The sequence below is a fragment of the Pongo abelii genome, chromosome 2 (assembly GCF_028885655.2).
Source record: "Pongo abelii isolate AG06213 chromosome 2, NHGRI_mPonAbe1-v2.0_pri, whole genome shotgun sequence".
Lineage (NCBI taxonomy): Eukaryota > Metazoa > Chordata > Mammalia > Primates > Hominidae > Pongo > Pongo abelii.
Genome location: NC_085928.1, coordinates 81,805,648 through 81,833,033, shown reverse-complemented (window position 1 = coordinate 81,833,033; position 27,386 = coordinate 81,805,648). Strand labels below are relative to the sequence as shown.

Below are 27,386 nucleotides of genomic sequence, written 5' to 3'. Positions count from 1 at the left end.
AAATGCTACAGCCACTTTGGAAAACAGTGGGGCAGTTCCTCAAAAGGTTAAAGGCAGTTCTTATTTGACTCAGCAATTGCACTGCTAGGTATATATCCAAAAGGACATATATCCACACAAATACGTATACAAATGTTCACAATAACATTATTAATAATAATCAAAAGGTAGAAAGCAAATGTCCATCGACTGATGAATGGATAAGAAAATGTGGCATGTCTACACAATGGAATATCATTCAGCCATAAACAAGAATGAAGTACTGATACACACGCTACAACATAAACGAACCTGGAAACTATGCTACTGAAGGAAGACAGTCACAAAAGACCACACATTGTATGATTCCATTTATACAAAATTCTAAGATAAAGCAAATCTTTAGAGACAGGTACTATTTTAAACACTCCCTAGGGCTGGGAGTTGGGGAAGGCTGGAGGGTGACCGCTAAAAGGTACAGGATTCCTTGTTGGGGAGAGGGGGTAACAAAATATGGCAAAGGTTCATATTTTGTGAATGTACGAACCACCAATAAATTCCACACTTTAAATGGATGAACTGTATAATATGTGAATTATACCTTAATAAAGCTGTTACCAGAAAAATGGCAAAACAAAAAATTTGCAACTTTTTTTAAAAGTAATCACCAGCAGACCTGTACTATAAGAAATATTAAACAAAGTCCCTTAGGTAGAAAAAAATATTACTGGATGAAAATGTGGATCTATTCAAAGGAATGAAGAGCACAAGAAATGGTAAAAATGTGGGAAATTTTCTTTTTTTTTTTTTAATATTTAATAACAGACTACTTGAAGTAAAAATTATTACAACACTGTGGGGAGGGTTACAACATATGCAGAAGTAAATGTATTACAATAGCAGCACAAAGGCCACAAGGAAAAAAGGAGCTTTGATAAAGTTGTTAGACTGTATGTGAAGATGTGTAATACCACTTAAAGGCAAACTGATTTGAGTTAAAGATGTATACTAACGCAACTAAAATAACTGGCCAGGAGCAGTGGCACATCCCTATAATCCCAGCACTTTGGGAGGCCGAGGCAGGTGGATCGTCTGAGCTCAGGAGTTAAAGACTAGCCTGAGCAACATGGCAAAATCTTGTCTCTACAAAAAAAAAAAACAAAAAAAAAAAACACAAAACATTAGCCAGGTGTGGTGGCATGTGCCTGTAGTCCCTGCTACTCAGGAAGCTGAGGTGGGCAGACTGCTTGAGCCCAGGAGGTCCAGGCTGCAGTGAACCCAGATTGTCCTACTTCACACCCGCCTGGGAAACACAGCAAGAGTTTGTCTCAAAATAACTAAATAAATAAAATAACTACAGTTATAGCTAGTAAGTTAATAAAAGACATAAATTATATTTTAAAAATAACTAAAGCCAAAAATAAAGTGGAAACAAAGTGCAAGATGGTAGATTTAAAACTGATCATGTCAATAATCACATTAAATACAAATGGTCTACAAACCACAATTAAAAGGCAGAGATTATGGTATCTGATTAGAAAAACAAAAACCAACTACATACTGCCTATAAGGAACTCATTTCAAATACAAAGACACAAATACAGTAAAGGGACGCCATGCTAACACTATTCGAAACAAAGCTGGAGTGGTTACACTAATATTGGCCAAAGTACATTTCAGAGCAAATACTATTACCAGGGATAAAGTAGGTTAACTTCAGAATGAAAAAGAGGTCAATTCATCAAGACATAATTTTAAATGTCTATGCACCAAAGTAACAAAGCTGAACATCACTTAATTAGAAAGCAAAAACGGAAGGGTATCTGGAAAATCCTCACATATCTAGTAACTAAATGACAGTTCTAAATAACCCATAAGATTAAAAAAAAAAAAAGAAAAATTAGAAAGCATCTGAAACTGAATGAAAATGAAAACACAAAAATATCAAAATTTGTGGGTTACAACTAAAGCAGAACTTGAGGGAAAAAATTTTAGCACCAAACACCCATACTGAAAAAAAAGAAAAGTTTCAAACCAAGGAGCAAAGTATACACCTTAAGAAACTAAAAACAGAAGAGCAAATGAAACTCAACATAAACAAAAGAAAGAAAATAATAAAGATCACATGAGAAATCAATGAAATACAAAACAAAAACAAAAAGACAGTGAAATCATAAGCTTGTTGAGATCAATAAAATCTTGATACTCCAGACTCATCGAAAGACAAAGACACAAATTACCAATGAAAACAAGAAGTGACATCTCTACAGACTCTACAGGTGTAGATAAGGAAATCTTATGAACACTATTTCAATAAAACAAACAAATTCCTAAGTGCCTTGGAAGGTACAAACTGCCAAAGCTCACTCAAGAATAAATCAATAATCTGAATACCCTTATGTATTTTAAATAAATTGAATCTGTAGTAAAACCTCCCCAGAAAGAAAATCCTAGACCAGATGGCTTCACTAGTAAATTCTACCAAGCATTTAAGAAAATAATAATTTCAGGCCGGGCACAGTGGCTCACACCTGTAATCCCAGTACTTTGGGAGGCCAAGGCGGGTGGATCATGAGGTCAAGAGATCGAGACCATCCTGGCCAGCATGGTGAAACCCCGTCTCTATTAAAAATACAAAAAATAAGCCAGGCGTGGTGGCGGGTGCCTGTAGCTCCACCTACTTGGGAGGCTGAGGCAGGAGAATCACTTGAACCTAGGAGGCGGAGGTTGCAGCGAGCCGAGATTGCACCACTGCACTCCAGCCTGGCGATGGAGTGAGACTCCGTCTCAAAAAAAAAAAAAAAAAAAAAAATTTCAATTCTTCACACACTCTTCCAGAAAAGTGAAGAGGGCAGTACATTTTCCAACTCATTCTATGAGACCCACATTACCGTGAATCCAAAACCAGACAAACAGCCTAGAAGGTAAAAAATAAGTACAGACCAATGTCCTTCATGACCACAGATGCCAAGTTTTCTTAACAAAATAATCCAGCATGGATTATTCAACATGAAAATACATCATGACAAAGTGAGATTTAATCTGGGAATGCCAAGTTGGTCTAGGATTCCTACAATCAAAAATCAACCAATGTAATCCAGCATTATATGGAAAACTGTATCTTACTAAATACAGGAGAAAAAGATATTTGACAAAATCCAACTTCTATTCCTTAATAAAAACGCTCAGTGGGCTGGGCATGATGGCTCCCACCTGTTAATGCCAGCACATTGAGAGACCAAAGCCAGATGGCATGATGGCTTTAGGTCAGTTCCAGACCAGCGTAGTCAATACAGTGAGATCCCATCTCCAACCCCCTGGCCCCCCAAACAATTAGCCAGGCATAGTGGTGCATTAGTCCCAGCCACTCAAGAGGCTGAGGCAGGAGGACAGGTTGAGCCCAGGAGTTTGAGGCCACAGTGACCTGTGACTGCACCACTGCACTCCAGCCTGGGCCACAGAGCAAGACCCAGACTAAGAAAAAAAAACCCTCAGCAAATTAATACAGAAAAAAATTCCCTAAACCTATTTAAATGTTTACTACAGCTAACATCACACTTACTGATACAAGAACGTCCACTCTCAAAACTTTCATTCAACACTGTATTGGAAGTTTTAGCCAGCACAACAGGCAAGGGAAAGAAATAAAAGGCATCCACATTGGAAGGAAAGTAAAAATTGTCTCAATTCAAAGACAAAATTGTCTACAGAGAAAATCCTACAGAATCTACAAAAAAAGTTCCTAGAACCTATTAAGTTTAGCCAAATTACAGGAAACAAGATACACAAAAATAATCTGTACATAAACTACCTGCAAACAACCAGAAACTGGCATTTTAATAGTAACATTTATACAGCATCGAAAATATGAAATAGTGATAAATCTAACAAATGAGACTGAAAACTACAAAACACTGCTGAAGGAAAACCTAAGTAAATGCAGAGATACCTACGTTCATGGATTGGAATACTGAGTCCAATGTTTTGGATTTTCAGTTTTTCCCAAATGTATCTATATCTGCAATGCATCCTAATAGAAATGCCAGCAGCATCCCTTTTGTGTCAAAATTGACAAGCTAATTATAACATTTTAAAGGAGATGCAAAGGATGTAGAATATCCAAAATAACTCTAAAAAGAACTGAAGGTCTTACACTTCTCCTAATTTTCAAGACTTATAAAGCTACATTATTTAAGTAATAGTACTGGTGTAAAGAAAGATCAATGAAACAAAATGAAGAGACACACACATATACAGCCCATTGATTTTCAAAGATACAAAGGCAATTCAATAAGAAAAGGGTAATTTTTTTCAATAAATGGTGCCAGGACAATTAGATAGCCGTACGTTTAAAAAAAAAAATGAACTTACCTCACCCTTAGAAACATGTATTCAAATATTACCTCAAAATGGATCCAAGTACTTAATATAAGAGCTAAAATTATAAACCTTCTAAAGGTAAAGCTATGAGAAAATCTTAGTATTCTTGGGTTTGGTAATGATTTTTTAACTATGACACAAAAAGCAAAAATTAAGTGTGCTCTTCAAAAGACACTCTCAAAATATATACACGAATCTAGGATAAAGGACAATTCAGTAATGCCAAACAACCAAATTGAAAATGAGTAAACAATATGAAGACACTTAAAAAATGTACAGGGGGCCACCAGGTGCGGTGGCTCATACCTGCGGTCCCAGCACTTTGGGAGGCCAAGGCAGACGGATCCCTTGAGGCCAGGAGTTTGAGACCAGCCTGGCCAACATGGCGAAACCCCATCTCTACTAAAAATACAAAAATTAGCCAGACATGGTCACGCATGCCTGTAATCCCAGCTACTCGGGAGGCTGACATGGGAGAATCGCTTGAACCCAGGAGGCAGGGGTTGCAGTAAGCCAAGATTGTGCCACGGCACTCCAACCTGGGCGACGGAGTGAGACTCCGTCTCAAAATAAGTAAATAAATAAATAAAAATATAGGTGGCAAATAAGCACGTGAGAACAGGCTCAACATCACTAATTATTAGGGAAACAGAAGATAAAACCACAATGAACTACTCTACCACTAGACACCTGCCACCAGCCTAAAATTAAACAGACTGACCATATCAAGGCCGGCAAGGATATGAAGAAACTGGAGTTCATACAGTGCTGGTAGGATTTCAAGTGATACAACCACTTTCAGAAACAGCTTGTTTCTTAAAAAGTTAAAAATACCCAGCAATTCCACTCCTAGGTATTTACTCAAGAGAAGTGAAAGCATATGTCCACACAAAAGACTTGTTTAGGGATGCATACAACAGCTCTATCTGTAAGAGCTAGAAACTGCAAAAAACTCAAATGTCCCTCAACAGGTGAAGGGACAGTTAAATTGCAGATTGTTCACCCAATGGAATATTATTCAGCAATAACAAAATAAACACTGATTAATCTCAACCATGATGACTGAAAGGAGGCAAACCAAAAAAAAAGCATACACTATTACATTTATATAAAATTCAAGAAAATGCAAACTAATCTATAGTGACAGAAAACAGATTAGTGGCTGCCTGTGACAAAGGAACAGGAAGGAGGAATTACCAAAAGGCAGGAGAAATCTTTTAGGGGTGACAGATGTGATCATTATCTTCACAGTGGTAGTTTCCCAGGTAATATTTTAAAAGTGAAGTTACTTACATGCCAATTACACTTTAATAAAGCTGAAAATTTTTAAATGAGGATGGCAAATGCTGTGTTTTTATGCTGGTTGCAGTATAATACTTGTTGGATTTTCTTAAACACAGAGACTAAATAATTCAAAATTACACATTAGTCTACAGCATTTACTTTAGACAAGCTTTATCAGGAGATAAAATCCAATTGTTTAATATTATTTGATGATGTAGTATAGAAATGCAACAAATAAATTCTATTTTTGTACAACAAAGTATTTTACCACTAACTTGTATTTTCAAAATGCTCTATCTTCATTCCTGGGTAATTTTAACTGGCAATAGATTGTAACATTGTAGCAGTAAATTCAGTATGAATACCATCATTACCTTTACACACACAAATACAAAAAATACACCTCATAAATTATAACATGCATCTCTCTTCAGAAACAACCCATGTTGCCAGTTTCACTAAGGCATGAAGTGCTTTTCATGATGACTGGAAGAGATAATCAACCTAGCATATTTACACTGGAACACAGCTTCATATATTTTGAATATATTTCCCATATTCCCAACAATAAAGTAATCCTACTCTTCTTATCTTCACACCAGTATCTGGTCCAAAGTCTTTCTTATCTACCACAAGATAGAGAAGAAACAAAGCCTGAGTTTACTCAAAAGTCAACTATCTAGTTAGTTCTTTCTTGCTTCATGTCATTTGAAAGTTTCTGTGGGCAGGATATAGGGAAAAGTATGACTTGTTTCACTACTTTTGAGTCTCTGAATCTTGAAAGGCCAGAGGTAAGGAAAGAAAAGCAAATCAACTTTATTTGCCAGAAGTCTTTTTTTGGTTTAATTTTAGGGCTTGGGTGGGTTTTTGTTTTTGATGGGGGGGGGCATCTTTGAGGGAGAAAATAATGAAAAGGTTAATGATTAAAATAAATTAGTGTTTAGATGAGGAACTTTCCAATCATAAGACAACTGAAAACTGGCAGCTACACTAATTGTTCTGCATTCATCACTCTCACATTTCTTTTGCAGTAAAGCAGCAGAGACTAACAAGCCTTGCTTCCTCTGATTCTAAACAGCCTGTGACAAGAATCAGAAATGTGTTCATTCATATACACAGAAGAAATATTGCACATCTCAATGCAAATATTCGCTAACCTGAAGGTCAAATTATGTCCTCCACCACAGAACTATAGAAGAATTTTGGTTTATCTATACACTAAAGATATTATGACTCTAAAGAACAAGCCATCAGTCAAAAAGCCCACTTTCTTAGAGGAAAAAATATATAAACACAAGAACACCACAAGTATCACTCTCTTATAGATGAAATTTACAGCCAGGCGTGGTAGCTCATGCCTGCAGTCCCATCTCTTTGGGAGACTGAGGCAGGTGGATCACCTGAGGTCAGGAGTTTGAGATCGGCCTGACCAAAATGCAGAAACCCCAACTCTACTAAAAATACAAAATTAGCCAGGCATGGTGGCGCACGTTTGTAATCCCAGCTACTCGGGAGGCTGAGGCAGGAGAATCGCTTGAACCAGGAGGCGGAGGTTGCGGTGAGCTGAGATCCTGCCATTGCACTCCACCCTGGGCAACAAAAGTGAAACTTCGTCTCAAAAAAAAAAAAAAAAAAAAAAAGAAATGAAATCTACAATCCAGATAGGTTTACTCAGTTATATGGAGGAAGTCAGAAGGTCAGCTCTTATCTCTTCCCTCTAAAGTCTGATTCATTAGCAGATTAGAAAAGTTAAAATGACAAGAGAACTACACAAAAATATCCAAGATGTATTTGTCATTATGTTAGTTTGCAGGGTTTTTCCACTTCACCACACTGCCTATTAACTGAGAAGTTAGAGAATAAAAACTACTCTAAGTATGAATTTTGCTTTATAGATAAGATAGCTGAACAGGAATTAAAAATAAATCTCTCATTCCTAAAGCATTATTTAATATAAAACTCTATTGCCTGGATAAATGATAGCGGAATAGGAATAGATAATTAGGTGGTATTTACTTGACAAGATCATTAAACTGAGAACAAAAACTTCCAGGGATACCTAAGCTAAAAAGTACACTTTAAAAGATTATATTGGCCACCAAGAAAAACAACGCATTATCTTTACACCAAAGTTCCCTGAGCATGTTATGAGGGTAATAAAATTAATTCTGAAAATACATCTTTCAAACCACAAAAGGATCAAAATTATTCATGGCATTACCAGTTGATTTAACTATTAGGATTAAATCTAATATTAAATTAGCAAAAATCCCCCAATCTAGGGATCAATCTGGTCACTGTGTACTAAATTTATTCACTTCTATATAGATCATTTCCTAATTCTAATTTTTTGTAAACTAGGTACTGAGATTACAGAAGTTTCTACATAACATCTATTGAGAAACTAACTTTGTAGTTGAGCATTAGTCTCCGCACATACTGTGCCCCAAAAATTAAGTGCTTACTAATGTCTAATAAATTAACTTACAACATAAAAAAAAATTTTAATCAAAACATTCCAATTCATCAGGAAGAATGTCTTATCTCATAAAACTTACTAGATAAAAGAGCTCTGAAAATGCTAATGAACAATTCAGAGGCTTCATTTATAAAACAGTACTAGCTGAAGAGGAATATTATCTAGGAGGTGGCTCCTGAAAAAGAAGAGAGAAAATTCCGGTATCTAAATTATTTATCAGTTCAAACAATTATCTAGCCCAAGAGAACTACAACTATTCTGAATTCTATTCAGCTGCAAAATCTCATGAAGAATACAGACTTCACGATTTTCTCAATTTTCATCCCCTTTGCTTCCTTACACTGTATTCTGACTCTAGACCACTCTAGTCGCTCTGTTTCTAAAACTTTCAGCCAGAGAGCACAGAGCAGAAGAGAACTTCAGAAGGCATTCTATGGGAGCCCTACTAAGAGGGATCACCGTTTTAAAACAGACACTGCTTCAGAAGAATCCTATTTAGCAATCAACTGTTGTATCAGCTACGAACAGAAAAGCAGGCATGAACTTCAAAGAGAGACAGATGATCAAGGGAATCATCTTTACAGTAACAAAAGAGATGATGCACAGAGTAAAACTAGAAACTGAAGTGAAAAAGGAAAGTAGTGTAGCAGTATTTCCAAGGCATTTCCCAAAGGTTTTAAATGAATAAACCTATTTGGCAGACGGGGTTAACCAATACATCACACAATTATTTTAAAAAGAAAACATTTTAAATAAGAAATCAGAAGAACAGACTGCCCTCTAAATACATTTGAAGAACACAAAAGCAGCACAGTAAGACCTTGCCTCTAAAGATTCAACAACAGGTTATAGTCTCTATCCCTGAGAGCCTCACACAGGGGTGGATATGGAGCAGCAAATGTAAACACGAAATTCCAGTAGAAAATGATTGTGTGGTACGATAAGTATATCACAAAGTGCTTCAATGATCACAAAAGACAAAAATCAAGGCCCAGCAATGGCTCACGCCTGTAATCTCAGCACTCTGGGAGGCCAAAATGGGAGGATCATTTGAGGCCAGGAGTTCAAGACCAGCCTCGACAAAATGGGGGAGACCCCATCTCTCAAAAAAAGAGAAAAAAATTAGCTGGGTATGGTGGCACATGCTTGTAGAGTCCAAACTACTTGGGAGGCTGAGGTGGGAGGATTGCGTAAGCCCAGGAGTTCTGAGGCTACAGTGGGCTTTGATCACGCCACTGCACTCCAGCCTGGGCAAAGGAGCAAGATCTTGTCACAAAAAAAAAAAAAAAAAAAAAAATCAAGGAAGGTTTCCCCAAAGAGTTAACATGAGCTGGGTCTTGAAGCAGAAGCTAGCATTTACCACGGTAGCAAAGAGGTAAGTCTTCAAGCAGTTCTAGAAGTACATGTGGCAGGCAGCACCGTGGCATAAAAAAAGAGCATGTTCAGGGAACACTGAACAGTTTGACCAGAAAGTGCATGCTAAGAAGGGCAAGACCTCTTTGGGGATTGAGGCAGTATCCAGGGTTTTTTAAGCACACTACATGATCTATGTGCTTTCTAGAGATATCTCTAGGCAGCACAACAGACTAGACTTGCCAGAACACTTTCAAGGCTACTGCAACGGTACAGGTCTGGGCAATACAGCCTTGTAATTAAGAATTGAAATAAAAAATGAAATATAATGTGAACCTAAATTAAGGTAGTCGCAACAGGGATACTGGACAAATAAAGTCAGCAGAATTTGGTATCAGACTGAATGCTAGGGATGGGTATCAATAAATGTTAAGCAGGAAAAACACCCAATGTACACCTGTTCTATTAGAACCAAGCTTTGCTGTGGAGCATGATTCAGTATTAACCATTTCAGTAATAAAAACACTTTTCAAAAAAAAAGATGTATCAGTGTCATTCTTTTAATTAATATAACCAAGCTCTAATTAACAACAGCCTTAGGGCTGCAGTACACCTGTTTATACTTGAAAACACTAGCCTTCCACACCAGGTGTTCTGTCCTGAAGCCCTCATCTCAGAGATCCTGCAAAGGAGATTGACTGAATCTCATCTTTGGTCAGTCTGCATTGAGTTTAATTTCTTAGAATGGGGCAAAGATTTCTTAACCCCTGAATGAAGATTTCAAAATTAAAACCTTAATTATAACTTAAATAAGAAAATCATTCAGCTACACATAAATAACACTACCAAAAAATTTTAAAATAAAGCTTTCCTCTTCAGAAGTCACGAAATGTGGCCAGGCACGGTGGCTCATGCCTGTAATCCCAGCACTTTGGGAGGCCGAGGTAGGTGGATCACCTGAGGCCAGGAGTTTGAGACCAGCCTGGCCAACATGGCAAAACCTCGTCTCTATTAAAAATACAAAAATCAGCTGGGCATGGTGGCAGGCGCCTGTAGTCCCAGCTACTCAGGAGGATGAAGGAAGAGAATCGCTTAAACCCAGGAGGTGGAGGTTGCAGTGAGCCGAGATTGCACCACTGCACTCCAGCTTGGGCAACAGAGCAAGACTCCATCAAAAAAAAAAAAAAGAAAGAAAGAAAAAGAAGTCGTCCCAAAATGCATGAATATCTATACAACACATTGGGGGAGAGTAAATGACAAATTATCTTCTCTATATATTTGTAGACAAGTAATTTGGCATTGTAAAATTTTAAGAGTCATCTTACTGTATGATAAATTGCCCAAACTGACATAGCACAGTATTTTAGAACTGGAAAAGACATAGACATTATCTAGTTCTGGCCAGGCTCAGTGGCTCATGCCTGTAATCCCAACACTTTGGGAGGTCAAGACAGAAGGATCACATGAGGCCAGGAGTTCAAAACCAGCCTGTGCAACATATCAACACTTCATCTTCACAAAAAAAAAAAAAAAAAAATTAACCAAATTAAATTGTGCCTGGTGGCACAAGCCTATAGTCCTAGCTACCTGGGACGCTGAAATGGGAAGATTGCTTAAGCCCAGAAGTTCAAGGCTGCAGCGGCCTATGAGCATGCTCCTGCACTCTAGCCTGGGCAACAGAGCGAGACCCTGTCTTTAAAAAAACATAAAGAAGGAAAGGAAAGACATCGTCTAGTTCCATGAATTTCAGGGAATCTTTTACTTTAATTGCAACCCACGGTTTTAAATCTCAACCTAGTATACACATCTTTACACATATAAAGTTGTATCTTATAATTAAAGCATTTATTTATAACGTAATTGCAGTAGCAGAAACTGTGTACAGTGAAATTTTTCAGAAATCCTAGGCATTGAGATCCCTCTTCCAAGATAGAAATCTTTGAAACTATCATCACTCCCATCCTGAGCACCAAAATGTAACTCCCTTCCTACAAATATGCTTCAGTGGTCCACACCAAAAGTACTTGCCAAGATGAGCTGATAGTTTACTGTCATATATTTTGTCCCATAGTACCCAAGAACAAACTGGATGTCCTGTGACTTCCTCCATATTTTAACTAGAGAAGAAACTGGAAATAAAGCCAGCAATGCATACAGTGAAAACAAAATCTACACATTATAACACAGCCTGAACGCCTGATGAAATATGCTCCATCTAACTCTGCCCAGGTAACAAGTGCATTCCACTGCACCACTGCCCTGGGAAAGTCAATCATTCACAAACTCACTGCCTTTCACTAGTGATTTTAATGGTGGCACGCAGTTCCTTAAAAGAATTGTGTAATTTCCTGAATAAGTGAAACGACAAACTACACTTCAAAGAATCCGATTTTAAAGCAGTCAGCACAGAATGCACATTCTTGGCCCGTTTTTATAGGTATATGTATCCAAAAGACAGGATGAAGAATACTCAACTTTATAAAGAGAAACACTGCAAAAAGCAAAATAAATCATCCAATCTATACAGGCTTATATTGACTTTTTACATTATAGATTATCTGAATAGGCTAATAACCTCAGGATAATTCGGAGCAAGGTAACTCCTCAAATGACATCTTATTGTCCTCTAATTTAAATGGTCCTGGAAAAGATGGCAAAGTTGGAAGGCAAAGAATCAAAGGAGTGTAGCTGAAACACTTTAAACATCATATTAAATTTGTCCATTTAATTAAATCACCTGTCTTCTATTCTACTAACTGGGTATGACACCAAGTAAGTTACTTTTCTGAAACTCAGCTTCTTCAATTGTGAAAGTTAGAGTAACAACTCTCTCTCAGGATTGCTTTGAGTATTACATTGAAAAAAAAAAAAAAAGACACAAAAGTGGCATGCAAAATGTCAAGTACTTATGTAAATATACAATATCTGAGAATATCATCTTAAGACCTACCCTCTAAATGTTCAAGTGGCTGGTACAATATTTTGCACGAGTACTCAAATATTTGTCTATTCAATCAGTCATAATTTAAAAGGACCCAAAACTTTAATTGTAAAAAGTAAGGATTATTTCATGTACTGCTTATATATTTACTCACTACTACTACTAAGAAATCAGTCACACTTTTAGAATGGTTACTCATTCAATTCAGTACACAATATATGGGAATTTAAAAAATTACCACTGTGTAACATATACTATTTACAGTACATATTTTGTGCCCAGTCCTGTGCCAAGCATGCTACCTACATTGACTCATTTAATCCTTATAATACCACTATGGAGAAGTTATTATCCCTATCTTATAAATGAAAAACAAAAGCACAGGTTCATGTAACATACCCAAGGTCACAAGCTGAGCAAATGGCAGAGCTGCTGTTACTCAAACTTGGGTCTGACATCAAAGCCCTCACTCCCAACTACTCATCCTCTTCTTCAATGTGGTACCCACTAGCCACAGGTGGCTACTGAGCACTTGAAATGTGGTTAGTCTGAACTAAACTTTGCTGTAACCCTAAAATGTATACTAGATTTTGAAGACTTTCTTTGAAAAAAAGAATGTAAACTATCTCACTGTAATACTGGTTACATGTTAAAAAAACAGTCTGGATATAATTGGTTCAATAAAACATATTCTTAAAATTAATTTCACCTGCTTAATTTACTTTCTTCCTGTGACTACTAGAAAGTTAAAATTACATGTGACTTACAATATATTTCTTTTGGATAGCACTGATTTAGAACATCACACAAAATGTCTTATATATGAAGAGTACGAAATAATTTTAAATTTACAAATACAATGTTTTAAAGAATACATTCAGATACTTTCCAATCTTAACAGCTGTTTTAATACTAAGTTAGTAGTGTGCCCGATAAAAATTTTAATCCCTTAATGTAAAAACATTGTCACTTAAATATTCCAAACCAGATTAATTCTAAAAATTTCCTATTAGGAAAATTGCTTTCTTCCTAATTGCTACAATATCACTATAAAAGTGATACTGACTCATCCATGCATACACTACAGAAATACAAAAAAGAATCCACCATCTCAGAGTTAAGGTTTTTATCTGTCATTCCTTCTAGGTATATGTATTAGTATGAATGGTATGAAATATTAGTTTCATGTAATTTTATCATTTTGTAACTTGTTTTTCTGATTATGAACCCTTTCCTTTATCATCACATGTTCTCGACATTTTTAACTATTTTGAAAATAATTATAAATTCACAGGAAGTTGCAAAAATGGTACACAGAGGTCCCACGTAATCTCCACCCAGTTTCCCAACATGTGCATCTTCTTGATAACACAATGTCAAAACCAGGAAACTGACACTGGTAGGTATGCATATAGTTCTATGCCACTTTATCACGTTTAGATTCATGTAACTACCACTACAATCAAGATGCAGACCTATCTCATCACCACAAAGATCTTCCTCTTGCTACCCTTTTACAGTTATATCCATCTCCCTCCCTCCTGCCACTAGTCCTAACTCCTGGCAACCACTAATGTGTTCTCTTATCTCTGTAATTTTGTTATTTCAAGAATGTTAATGGTATCCTATAGTACAAGACCTTTTAAGATTGGCTTTTTTCACTCAGCATAAAGCCCCAGGAGTCCACCCAAGTTATTCTATGTATCCATAGTTTGTTCCTTTTTGTTGCTGAACAGTATTCCATAGTTTGAATGTACCATTCACCTACTGAAGAACGTGTGAGATTTTTCTAGTTTGCGGCTATTACAAATAAAGCTGTGGGCAGGTTTTTTGTGAACATTAGCTTTCATTTCTCTGGGATAAATGCTCAGGAGGCAACTGCTAGGTCATATGGTAAGTATATTTTTCATTATGTAAGAAACTGCCAAACTATTTTCCAAAGTGGAATGTACCATTTTATATTCTCACCAGCAATGTGTGGCAGATCTGAAAACTTAAAAAAAAAACAAAAAAAACAAAAAAAACGACAGGTATAGGCTGGGTGCGGTGGCTCATGCCTGTAATCCCAACACTTCGGGAGGCCGAGGCAGGCGGATCATGAGGTCAGGAGATCGAGACCATCCTGGCTAACACAGTGAAACTCCGTCTCTACTAAAAATACCAAAAAAGTAGCCGGGCTACTTGGGAGGCTGAGGCAGGAGAACGGCGTGAACCCGGGAGGTGGAGCTTGCCGTGAGCCAAGATCGCACCACGGCACTCCAGCCTAGGCAACAGAGTGAGACTTCCTCTCAAAAAAAAAAAAAAAAGACAGGTATGAAAACCTACAAAACATTTTTAACAGCTGCAAAATATTCCATCATGGCGGTTCCATAACTTTGGCAATTCCCTAACGATCCCTATTTCAGTCATTTTCAATTTTTTGTTGTAATAATGATGTAATTCGTAACAGAAATTTTTACACGCAGGTCAAGCAAATTCCTAGAAGTTATGTTGCTGGATCACAGGGTACAAATATTTCAAAGGCATTTGATACCAACTGCCGTACCAGCATTCAGAAAATGTAAATCAACTCCTATACTCGCAAAGAGTCTATGAGAATGCCTATCTCTCAGTCTCAGTAAAGTTTTTTTTTTAATCTTTAAAACTTGATTTGCAAAAAAAAAAAAGTTATCTTATTTTGTATTCCTTTGAGTAATGGGAAGGCTATACATTTCTCATATTTACAGACTTAATTTGTAGTTCTTTTATTACCTATTTGCATTATTTGCAGGCTTTTTACTGGAATATTGGTTTACTGATTATAAGACCTGGTTCCATCTCTCTACTGCGCAATGCAAGAAAAAAAAAATAGGATTTTTTTTTTCTTGAGACCAGGTCTTGCTCTGTCGTCCAGGCTGGAGTATAGGAGCGCAGTCATAGATGACTGTAGCCTCGAACTCCTGAGATCAAGGGATCCTCTTGACTCAGCCTCTCAAGTAGCTGGGATTACAGGTATGCACCACCATGCCCAGCTAATTTTATTTTTGTAAAGACGGGTTCTCACTTTGTTGCCCAGGCTGGTCTCAAACTCCTAACTGTAAGCAAGCAAGCCTCCTGCTTCAGGTTCCCAAAGTGCTGGAATAACAGGCATGAGCCACCACATCAGAGCCAGAAATGAGATTTTTTTTTAAACGTATCTGAAATCCAATCCTAAGTGTTAATAATGCAAGATAGATGATTTTAGAATGCAAAAAGATAGAGTTTAATTGATATGGTTCCCTAACTTATAAACACTCCTATACTTTGCACAATGTTTTCATCAATTAAGGAATCACCTCAAATGCCAAAAACATGGTTCCTATAAATGTAGACCACTTACTTCTCTTAAGCTCACTTTGAAAATGTCAACATCTAATTTTCTGAACCTCTGGGAATGGGACTCAGCAATGTGTTGAAGAAGTCTTCCAAGTGATTCTGATAACATGCTGAAGTTTGAGAACCAGCACTCTAAACAAATTTACAACAAAAATATTAAGTGTGGGTTCTCTTGTATATATAATTTTTCTTTAATGGAAGATTTGGGCAAAGTTAATTATGCTATAGATATTAAGAATCCAATGTTTCAGTTCTTCCCAAAATGAAAATAATCCTGAAAGAAATCTGGATTTTATCTTTATTTTCTACAAATAGAACTCTAAAACCATTAAGTGTTCATAAAACTTCTCCCCTAGAAGAAAAAATCAAAATGAACTCTATCAACCAACAGGCCAGAATACATGCCTTTAAAAATCAAATTCAATTTGTTTCATATAACACATAGCATAATTCCCACTCCCATATGGAACCATCATTTTGAAAATTCAATGAAATATCATTATTAAAGCAAAGCACCTGGAAAACTGTAGTTACTCAAATATGTGAAGTCAATGAACAAACTGCTCAATAAATAATTCTGAATGGCAGGATGATGGGTGACCTTTGTTTTTCTGTTTTAATCTAGGGACTAGTCAAGTGACAGGAGTTCTGATTCTTGCAGTTCTTCCTGTTTCCCTGAGTTTAAACATCAACCTTCTCTCATTGGCTATGTGGGCCAGTAAATTTTTGGCTTTTTTGACTTAAGGTAGTTTGAGCTAGATTCCTAATTATTGCAATCCTGACTATTTCTGTAGCACTTATGATATTAAACCTGTTTAGTTTTGTAAAAGAAGGACAAGAACAGTTAAACCACATAGCTACACAAGAAATCTGATTTGTTCTTAGAAAGCAGCCACCAGGTTTGTTTTCTCCCTATGACTGACTACCATGTATTGTATGTATTATGAGATCCAATACACCGATGATACTGGCATCATATATCACCCTTAATTTCATTTCTTGTCCCTCTCAAAGGCTGTTAAAGTTTCATCCTAGGTTGTATTTGCTAATGCTCTTAAATTGTAGAGAAAAATATTTTGAATACATCTTAAGAAAGACGCTTTTTTAACATATTCCTTCCACGAGTTTCTTTTCCCCACCACAGGACAATTTAAGTAGATTTCCTAAATTGACAGAGGGAGGAAAGGAGGGGAGAAAGTCATATCTAATCCTATTTAAAAACAAAATTTTCACCGTTTACCTTGTGATTTCAACTATTCATGATTTCTGAGTAACACAGTAATTTATGTGCATTGCCCTTACTGAGAATTCCTTTTTGGCACCACAGTCTGTGTCACTCACTGCATGGAACTGAAAATACAGCTAAATAAATGAGTGTAGTGAATGAATCAAGACCAATCTAACCAAAGTAATTAATCCAAATTACTCAACAGAATAGTGGCATACACAATGTACAAAGTATGACTATCAAGGGTACAAGACGCAACTACCAACTTATAGGTATATTAACATGGCAGAACAACAGATAACATTTCCAACAATACTCAAAATGGTTTTGCCACCATTTTTAAACCGCCACAGATGCCAGTTTACAAACAGGAATGTAGTTGCTTATCACATCTTAACACATCCAACATTCCCCACAACTGGTTTGGTACCACATGACTGATCCCCTGCTTTATTATCAGACTTTCCAATATGACTACTGGCCAATGAAATCACCGATGGGCAAGAGCAAATAGAAAGAATTGTCACAGTTATTTAGGGAAGTGTGTCAATGCTCTGAAGCTCAAAACCACTCCAGAAGTACTTTAAATGCACTGCCTACAGCCTCCAAGGCTACAGTTCTGTGTTTAACTTCTAGTACTTGTTTTTTTTTAGGGGTGGTGTGGGGCGGGGAGTAGGGAACTGTAACAGAAAGACCGAATACTAGTTTTAAGGGCACACTTCATAAAGACATCTTTCCCCTAATCCAGTAACATTCAACACACAGATGAAAGCCCCAAGATTTTGAAAAAACAGTTATTTATTAGAACTCTTAACTGGAACTCCTCCTCCCAGTCTTCATTTATTCTGTATACACTTACTCCACCCCTACCAAATGCCTGGCACTGTAACAGACACAGCAAACTAAAGCTATGAAAAAAAAAGGTCTTGCCCTCAAAAAAGATGACAACCTAAAAGAGACAGATTGGAAATCAAATTAAAAATACAGTCTATGTGTTATGACAGAGGTATGAATGACTGGAGGGGAACGGAAAGGCTTCCTGAGACACGTCTCAGACAAACAGGAGTCGGCCTGGACAAAAGGAAGAAGCATTTCAGAAGAAGACACAAAGGAAAAGCATATGAAGGTAAGGTAAGGAAGTGAGATATCATGGTCCACGGTTGGAAAACACCAAGCAGTTTGGCATAACACACACAAACTGTGTATGGAGGCATAACACACACAAACTCTGTGTATCAGATGAAGCGATGATAGGCTGCTTCCAGAAATTCCAAAGAATGACACAGAAAAGGACCAAATCACAAGCCCCTTGTGATACTCAGGATTGGATTTTATCCAAAAGGCAATGAGAATCAGGAGATCATTTTAAGCAGGAATGGGACATAATCTATTTGGGATTTTAGAAAACACTCTGATAGATGAATTCAGCTTTTCACCCTGTGGGATCTGAATTGCCTTTAAGTTGTTCAAGTAGAGATGCCAGGAAGCAGCTGGATTTGTTTGTCCTGTGTTTGTGTGCATGGGAGCGGTGATGCAGGTTAACAAATAGTATATGGGAATCACCAGCTCCTGAGGAGATGTGGAAAGGTGCGGACATCATCACCTAAAGATAGTGAATAGGGAGGGGGGCAAACAACTATTAATAAGTAACTTGTATCAACCTATACAACAAACCCTACATCCAAGAATCACAAGGCCCAGTTTAGATTCCAGATTCAGTGAGGATTTTCCTGAGGAAGCCCCAGAGAATGACTCTCTCTAACTTCTAAAAAGCACTTGTGGTCTCTATTATGCACTTGCTCATACCATGGCGTTCACATCACTGGGTACTTGACTGACTTTCTTCTTATGGTCTTATCTGTCAACAAGTCTGCTAAGTTCCTTGAAAGCAGGAATTTTCCCATTTATTCAACCAATGCCTCAAAAGAGAAATGACTGATAAACAATACTATTGATGAGAGGCAAGAGCTGACTCCTTTTACGTCCTCTAAAAAAGCTGCACACACCGGGTTTCATTCCTTTTGCACAATGATGCCTGGAGGAGACAGCTGTTCAAGTATGAGGGTAATACACACAGGGTGAAGACAGGTCCTCTCTCTAGAACGTGTAAGGAAGGGTCTGCATGCAGAGTTGAATGCCAAAGATATTCTTAGGATAAAACAGACTGGTAAAATAAGCAAGAACTGCACACAACAACATGGATGATCCTGCACACCTAACCATGAGTGAAACAAGCCAGATTCAGAAGTATATGTATGTACCATGGTGCATACACTGTGGCTACTAAGCAAAGTGGTACATACAGTATGTACGCTTCTGAGTCTGGCTTGTTTCACTCACTGTGGAGTATACTGTATATACGCAGTGGTACATATGGTATTTACTGTGTACTGTATACATAGCATACTCCACTCACATAAAGTTCAAAAACAAGCACAACTGATCTCTAGTATTAAAAGACAGGAATGGGGTGGGAGAAGTGGCCCACAGGGCACAGTGCACAAAGGGGCTTCCGGTAATGTTCTAGTAATGTTCTCTTTAAGAATCTAGGTGCAAGCCAGCACAGTGGCTCATGCCTATAATACCAACTCTTTGGGAGGCTGAGGCGGGAGGATCGCTTGAGCCCAGAAATTAGAGACTAGCCTAGGCAACATAGGGAGACCCTGTCTCACAAAAAAAAAAAAAAAAAAAAGCTCTTAAAAATGTGCCAGGCATGGTGGCACATGTCTATGGTCCCAACTACTCAGGAGGCTGAGGTGAGAGGATCACTTGGGCCTCAAAGTAGGGGCTACAGTGAGCTGTGATTACACCACCACACTCTAGCCTGGGCAACAGAGCCAGATACCTGTCTCCAAAAAAAAAAAAAAAATCAATCTGGGTGCCAGTTGCAAAGGTATGCTCATTCTGCAAAACTTTATCAAATCCTTATACTTACGATTTGTGCCCTTCTATGTATGTGACAGTTGAAAAAGTTTATATCTATAGGTAAAAAGGGAAGTGGGAGTACTAGTTATGAAAAGTAACACAGAAGATGCCACAAAGAGAAAAAGCATGGGTGATGAGGCAAAAGAGAAAACAAGTGCAAGAAAGACTGCAGAATGTATTAGCTCAAGTCATTTAGGACACGAGAGACCTACTATTTACTGAAAGTCCTAATGAACCGAATTAGTTCTGATAGCTATTTTGGTAAACTACAGCTACTTGAGAAAGTTTCTTAATCTTGGAATTTTCTTCAGCACCTACTGAAATACACAACTAATAGATGCCACATGAATAAATCATATGTAAGTGAATCCATTCATAATCTCCCATCCTAATGACTAACAATACTAGTAAATTAGCTGGCCCAGGTTTAGTCTACAACATGTAACTAAGTTTATAAGTTTAGCAGCCTATGCACAAGGGCTCCAAATCTAAAAGCTGTCTGTCCCCCAACCAAATGAGCTAAATGGCACAGGTAAACCTACATAAGAATTATCCCTGGCTCCAAAAGGAAGCAGCATTACTTTTTCCTAAAAAATTAAATGCATTATCTCAACATTGTCTATAAAGCAGTCACTCCACCCAGTTCTCATCACTCTGTAGTTCCTTATCCTGCTCTAAATTCTTCGTAGCACTTGTCGCCAGCTGAAATTGTTATTTTTCTGTTCATTTGTTTATTTTCTCTTCCCGTCCATAGTATTTTAAGCTCCGTAAGAACAGGGACCTGGTCTGTTTTTAATACCACCGTACATTGAGAGCGCAAATGGCTGTGTGCTCAATAAAAACTTGTCAAATGACCACAACTACCCAGGTAATTTACTTTAAGGTCACCAAGTACACATAAGATCAAGTCACTACCAATAAATCAGTAAGTCCAATGCAACAGTAAACAGAAAATAAATTATTACTCTGTTCCTGGGTAAGAATGATCTTAAATTGTACCAGCTTTCAGCTTGGAAGGTTTGATAAAAGTTTGATTTGGAAGACAGGTAATTTTTATGTATTTTTATGGAGAATTTTTATGAAAGACAAACACTAAAACAAAAACAATGTGATGAAAGGAGCAAAACCACTGCTGTGGATTACCAGGAAACATGAGTAAGAGGCTTGGGCTTTGCCCAGCGTAGGTACCTTATCTTACTTCTGGGAGTTTTTCTACCTAAAAAGCATCACAGGATGATGCCTTTTTGAAGCTTTCAGCAAAGATCATAACTATGTCGTGTTTTCCATAAAACTTCTACTAAAGTACTTCATTACAATTCAAGAGATTTTGGGTTGTCAGGGTATCTAAATTTAAGGGCGGGATGGATAGTTCAAAGCTACAACTGCAAAAAACTGGTAAGTTAAACAAGAGAAACATGTTACACACAAAACAGCTGCTTCTTCAACACTTCCAATTCAATATCCTGAATACCAAATTTTTTCAAAGATAATTATTTCTACACAATTTTATTCTACACCTAAAGTAATTTCCTCACATACTTGTCTATAAAAGCTCCAAAAACAGTCAACTTTTCAGAGGCGCAGTATTCAAATAAACAGGGATGAAATAAAACATGATCTCAACACAGTGATACATTTCTGGAGTTGAAGACCAGAAAGTTCTAAACCTATGGTAATTAGCCAAAGTAAAAATTTTCCAATTTTGCAAATGAATGTGATTAAGCAGTAGCTGAAAGTAAAAATGCAGGACTACTATCAAGGGAACACTAATCAGCAACTATATTCAGCAATGTCTTGGTAATTTTTATTTTACAATTAAGGTAACATTGAATGCAGAGAAATAACAAGACCACAAAAGTAAAATTAAATCACCAAGTCTAGGAAGCTACTCTGCCCAATCTTGAGAAATGCAACTTAACAAAACAACAGTTAGGGGCTGGGCAAATCCCAGCACTTTGGGAGGCCAAGGGAGGAGGATCCCTTGAGGCCAGGAATTCAAGACCAACCTGAGCAACATAGCAAGACCCTGTCTCTTCATTAAAAAAAAAAAAAACTACCACCACAACAAAAAAAATCAGCTGGAAGTGTAGGAAGGTGGAAAATACAAAGAAAAAACACACACACACACACACAGTTGAGTACATTCATGCATTTGTAGTTTTTTTCTTCTACTTTTAAAAGCTGGTATCCTCTTTCTTGAGACTGGCAAAGCAGGATGGGAAATACTACTTTACCACTTAAGAAAGGGACAGTGTTTCTCCCCCAGCCACTTGCCACCTTACACACACATTCTAACATGTACTCTTTTATTTTCTACCTTGAAAGGCTCAGGGTACATCAGCATGGTAGGGAAGCAACCTGTTGCCCATGACTTCTCCATTCTGTTGTGTTAGACTTACAGAATGGATATAAGGAAACCATTTGACATGATGGAAATGTTCTAAAACTGGGTTGCAGTGATGGCTGCACAACTCTTTAAAATGACTAGAAATCACTCATTTGCACACTTACAATGGGTGTTATAAGTAAATTATCACTCACTCCTGCAAGGCAGGACGATCACTTGAGGCCAGGAGTTCAAGACCAGCCTGGGCAACAGGGTGAAACATTGTCTCTACAAAAATAACAAAACTTTGCCGGATGTGGTGGTGCACACCCATAGTCCCAGCTGCTCAGGAGGTTCAGGTGGAAGAATCGCTTGAGCCACAGAGGTTGAGGCTGTAGTGAGCCATGATCATGCCACTGCACTCTAGCTTGCGTGACAGAGAAAGACCCTGTCTCCAAACAAAAAGATATATATATAACCAGAAAAGGCATAAAGAGTGGACAGTCTAGTTAGAAAAACAAGTTTATCAAAGAATCAAAGACACCCAACACATATTGATAATACGTCTAAAATATAGATCTCTCCTGCTGCCCCTGAACCTCCACACAGCCTAGGCCACCTTCTTCCCTTAACAGATTCCTTAAGACCATCTCACCTTTCATTCTGCTCTATTGCTGCTCCAAAAAGAAAAAAAAGACCTCATTCTCAATCACCTTAACAATTCCACCTGCAGAACTAAAAATATCTGACGTACATGGTAATAGTGAAAAGGTGACAGGTGAGTTTGTAATTCTCTTTGTCCAAAAGAAATGGAGAAGGAATCCTTCTAACTGATTCCCTAAGCCAGACCCCTGCTTCCATACAGCCTTTATAATTGGAATTATGGTCATTCCCATACATGGCTTATCAACATTTTAACACTCCCCTCTCCTCTCTCCAATCCCTTCAGCAGCATCTTTCATATCCTACGAATTTAATAAGTGTTCTTTAGACGAATGGCAGTATTTTCCCAATCACATCAGCAGTATCAACTCTACCCTCAAAGGGCAAATATAGTTCTCCATCATACCGGCCCACCACTAAGTCATAGGTGGTTTCCTTGGTTGACTGGTAGATGATGGTGACAGTGACGAGAATGATCAAAAACTGCAAAATAACCACCGGCTAGCCAACTAGCTAGAATTGTTAAAATACATAACCCCAGCTCAGAGCAATAAAACACAATTTCTGTGCCACGAAACAAATTATTCTAAAAATCACAAATATTTGCCTATTACCCAGCATCCAAAACACAAGTTTTCTACTGCCATCAATCAATACCAAGTCTGATTAAAACTACACAAGATAGAAAATGTCAAGTTCATATTCAAACCTTTGAGGTACAAAAAAAATACGAGGGCCAAGAAAAAAACATGGCAGTAACCAGTATCACAAAGGGATTAATCAACAGTTAACACACAAGACAGGATAGGATGAAAACCTGTCAAACTCACTTCTCCACATAAAACCTGTTCATAACGTAGGAAAACCAAAACGTTATTTGCATTCCAACCAATGATGACTTTTGAAAAGATCTAAAACACCAAAATATTGACAATAACCAAAATGAAACCAACTGTGGCCAGCTAAGAGTGTCATGAATGGACACAGTTTTCAGTCCTCACACCTGTTACAGCTGTATTCAAATTCTATTAAATGACATCAGAAAATTACTCGAAGATCCTTAAAGTAGATGCCTTTCCCTGTTCCTGAATCGACTCTAAAATATTTTCATTGTGAATAATTCAGTATTTTTAACTAAGTGTCAACAGTCATCTGTGGCTCTGAAAAAACTTTAAACATATATACATACCTTTTTTAAAAGTCAACACCTTCCATGTGCTTCCAAAAAACTGATGAGTAAGGTTTTTTAAAATACATGTTAAAAACTGAAATGCACTTCATTATGAGATAATCATTCCCAGCAATAAATCAGACATAAACTTTTGAATTTGGTTTACGTTTCTCTTCACCAGTAATGTTCTCAAGTTCTTAGGAGTTTCCTAATCATTTACTTGAACACCATCTACGGTAACACTCAAAGCAAAACCACAATAAAGAGGTTTGGCCTCTGAGGGATTCTACATGTAAAAAACATTACTCATAAATAATATACAATCACTACTGCTTTAAATAACAAATACATTTCTAAAAACTTTCATGCCATTTGATGGAATTCCCTATTTCAGACAGCAAAACAAAATCTATGAAACTACTGATGCGTGTTTTTTACTTCAGATACATTCCATGATAATACAAAACACCGACAAAAATTTACTTAAAACAACGTATGGAGTAATATTTTTAGTTTTTGATTATTTTTATTCAAAGGTCTCATCATTCAAAGAGGGCAATTCACAGAAACAATAATTAGGCCAATTAATCTCAGAGTTAGATTATTTTAGGTTGCCCAATAATCCTATTTAATCCCAAGTATAAATAAACCAATGAAACCTTAACATGACATACTCATCTAATCAAAGAACAATATCCAGTTGGAACTGTGAAGTACTACTACACAGTCATACTGGAATGTCACCAATTCAAAAATAAGTACCTGATAAAATGAGACTTTTGGCAATCAACTGTAATGTTCTAAAGGATCCATCAAAAACTCATTCTGTCTCTCACACACACCCAATGCCTCTTCATTAAATGACACCAAGAACAGTTTAACTTTAAACTCTAACGCCAATGAAACAAATTCCAGACATAAATTAAAAGATGACCGAAAGACTACAACATCAGTCTTGACATTTTATCCAAGTATTTATGAATGTTAAATCTAAAGTAGTTCAACTCGTTTTAATATCACATGCAGTTTACGACCTTCATCAAAATGAAAAGGAATTCTTTCAACATTCTTTTCATCATAATAGAGCTTTAAACACAAACTTCCACAGTCACTGCTCATTTCACCATTTTACAAAATCGTCCCCCATCACCACCCCACATAAGCTAGTCAAAGAAAAAAAAAACTGACAGCTCAGCCTCCCACAAAATGCACTTACTTTATCAAATACCGACATTTATTTTCAAGTGCAAGAAAGTAACAGACATTTGCAGCTCAAGACAGGAAAAGCACAGCCAGCCTTACTACCCCACTAAATTTCTCAGACAAGAGAAAAGTAACTCGGGACAGGCAAATTAAAACCATTCTACACGTGGCAAAAATATAAAAGGTCTATGTCCTACAATCCATAGCGATAGTACTGCTTCCTCTCTTCCCCAGCCAATACCAATAAGCCAATAGACACAAGTGTCAAATAAATCCAGTGTCTGTTTGAAATAAGATGAAAACCTAGAAAAATTCCCTCCCACAAATCATTTAGTGAACACAAGGCTTTTCACCCAACACTTAATACACTCAACCCAAAAACACACACAACCCACCCGCAAATGCAAAAAAAGCCGTAATCAACAAGTTGGAAAAAGGGCAGAAAGTAAGGCTCACTACCCTCTCTCTCACTTAAAAAAAAAAAAAAAAAAAAGTCCTTTAACAAAAGGTAACACAGATCTTCAAGTACCTGGTGGAGGTGCCTTTCCTCACATCGCAGATGCTGCATTTAAAGGCTTCAGCACTGTTTCTGAAGGTGCAGACGCTACAATCCCAAAACCCTTCGTCTGCGGCAGGTTTCGCTTGTCTTTTTGGCCTTCGGAGGAGTGGAGAGTGGGGGAAAAGGGAGGGAAGAGGCAGGGAGCAGGAAAACGGGGGAGAGACAGCAAAACACAGGCGCGGGTGAGCCGTCGTAATTTCGCAGGAATCCAGTGCTGGAAACTTCGCTCGGGCGACCACCCACCCACCCCTTCCGGGGACTGAAGAGAGAGCAAGGAAGGGAACCGGGCGCCCCCACTGGCACCCTGCAAGCCCCGGGCCCGGGCCGGATAGCCTCGCACACCAGGCGGTGGCGGCGGCGCCCCGGGAAGGGCCGCGGCAGGCGCAGGAAGCGGGCGGACTTGTGGACTTGAGCGTGGGGCTGGGGGGGCCGGGAGGGGAGCCGCGGGCCGGATCTGGAGGGGGCGCGCAGAGGCAGCCCGAGGCCGGCGACTGGGAGTGGGCCGGCTCCTTCCCTCTCCACTCCCAAGCTCGCGCCCTCCCTCCCTCCCCACCTGGTTAAATCTCCCTTTGTCTGGGAGGAGTGGCGGCGGCGGCGGCGGCGGCGGAGGGCGGCTGACGAGGAGCCGCCATGGCTGCGGCGCGCACGGCCGCCGGCCCCGAGCGAGAGCGACACCGCCTCCCGCCGCCGCCGCCGCCACCGCCCGCCGCCTCCCCCCGCCCCCGGATCTCCATCTTAGCAGCGCCTCCCCCCGCCCCGGGTGGCTCCGGGGCCTAGTCGTCGCCGGCCCCCGCCCGCCCCCAGCCCTCCCTCCCCTTCTGCCCCCTCCGCTCGGAGCAGGTACCTGGTCGGGCTCTTCTTGTCGCCCATGGTCATGGATGGGCTGTACCCCCGCCCCCCCCAAGCCGAAACCGGCGCCGCTCGGAGGAGAAACGCCGTCCGGGGAGTCGTCGCGGACCGGCCCCCCTCCCTCCCCCGCGCCCGCCCGCCCTCAGCCGCTGGGGCTCGAGCTCCGGCCGCCGCCGCCGCCGCCGCCGCCGCTGCCAGTCTCCGGACGAGACTAGTCCCCGCCAGCGCCGCCTCCGCCGAGTGACTGACGAGGGGCGGGGTCTGGCGCCGCGCGTCACACGCCGTGTGGCCAATGGGAGGGCGGCGGCCGGCGCCGCGAGGGCGGAGGCGGGGCGCGGGGGAAGGCGGGGCGTGGCGGACGTGGGCCGGGCCGTCGGTGTGCGTGCCCGGGAGTGTGTGCGCGCTTGGGGCGCGCGTGCCTGTCGGTGGCCCCGCGACCCGGCGCGGCGGAGCGTGCAAGCCCGGCGGGGCGCACGTGGCCGCGCCCGGGAGCTGGCAACTGGCTTCGGGCCCCGCACGGCTCCCCGTGAGGCTGTTGCCGGGACCCCGGCCCCGAAGCCGCCCCGGGGAAGTAGTTCCACGCAGTTTGCGCGCGCCGCGGGAGCTTGCAACAGCCTCACCGCTCGCAGCGCCTCGAGGCTTGCAGTGCCCTGGGGGCCGACAAGGTCCTCCTTTGGACCGCGTTCCCCCGC

General features: G+C 39.3%; 1 protein-coding gene across 1 annotated transcript in view; it reads right to left on the bottom strand.

Moving 5' to 3' along the window:
- RYBP (RING1 and YY1 binding protein) overlaps nt 1–26,907 on the bottom strand; it is a 73,791-nt gene extending 46,884 nt beyond the window's left edge. The window contains exons 1-2 of the mRNA XM_024244843.3: nt 26,690–26,907; nt 25,816–25,941 (exon numbers count right to left, since the gene is read on the bottom strand). Of these exons, the coding sequence (XP_024100611.1) occupies nt 25,816–25,941; nt 26,690–26,721 (158 nt within the window). The 5' untranslated portion in view covers nt 26,722–26,907. The remainder of the gene's footprint in view (nt 1–25,815; nt 25,942–26,689) is intronic.
- Between the last annotated feature and the right edge of the window lie 479 nt (nt 26,908–27,386).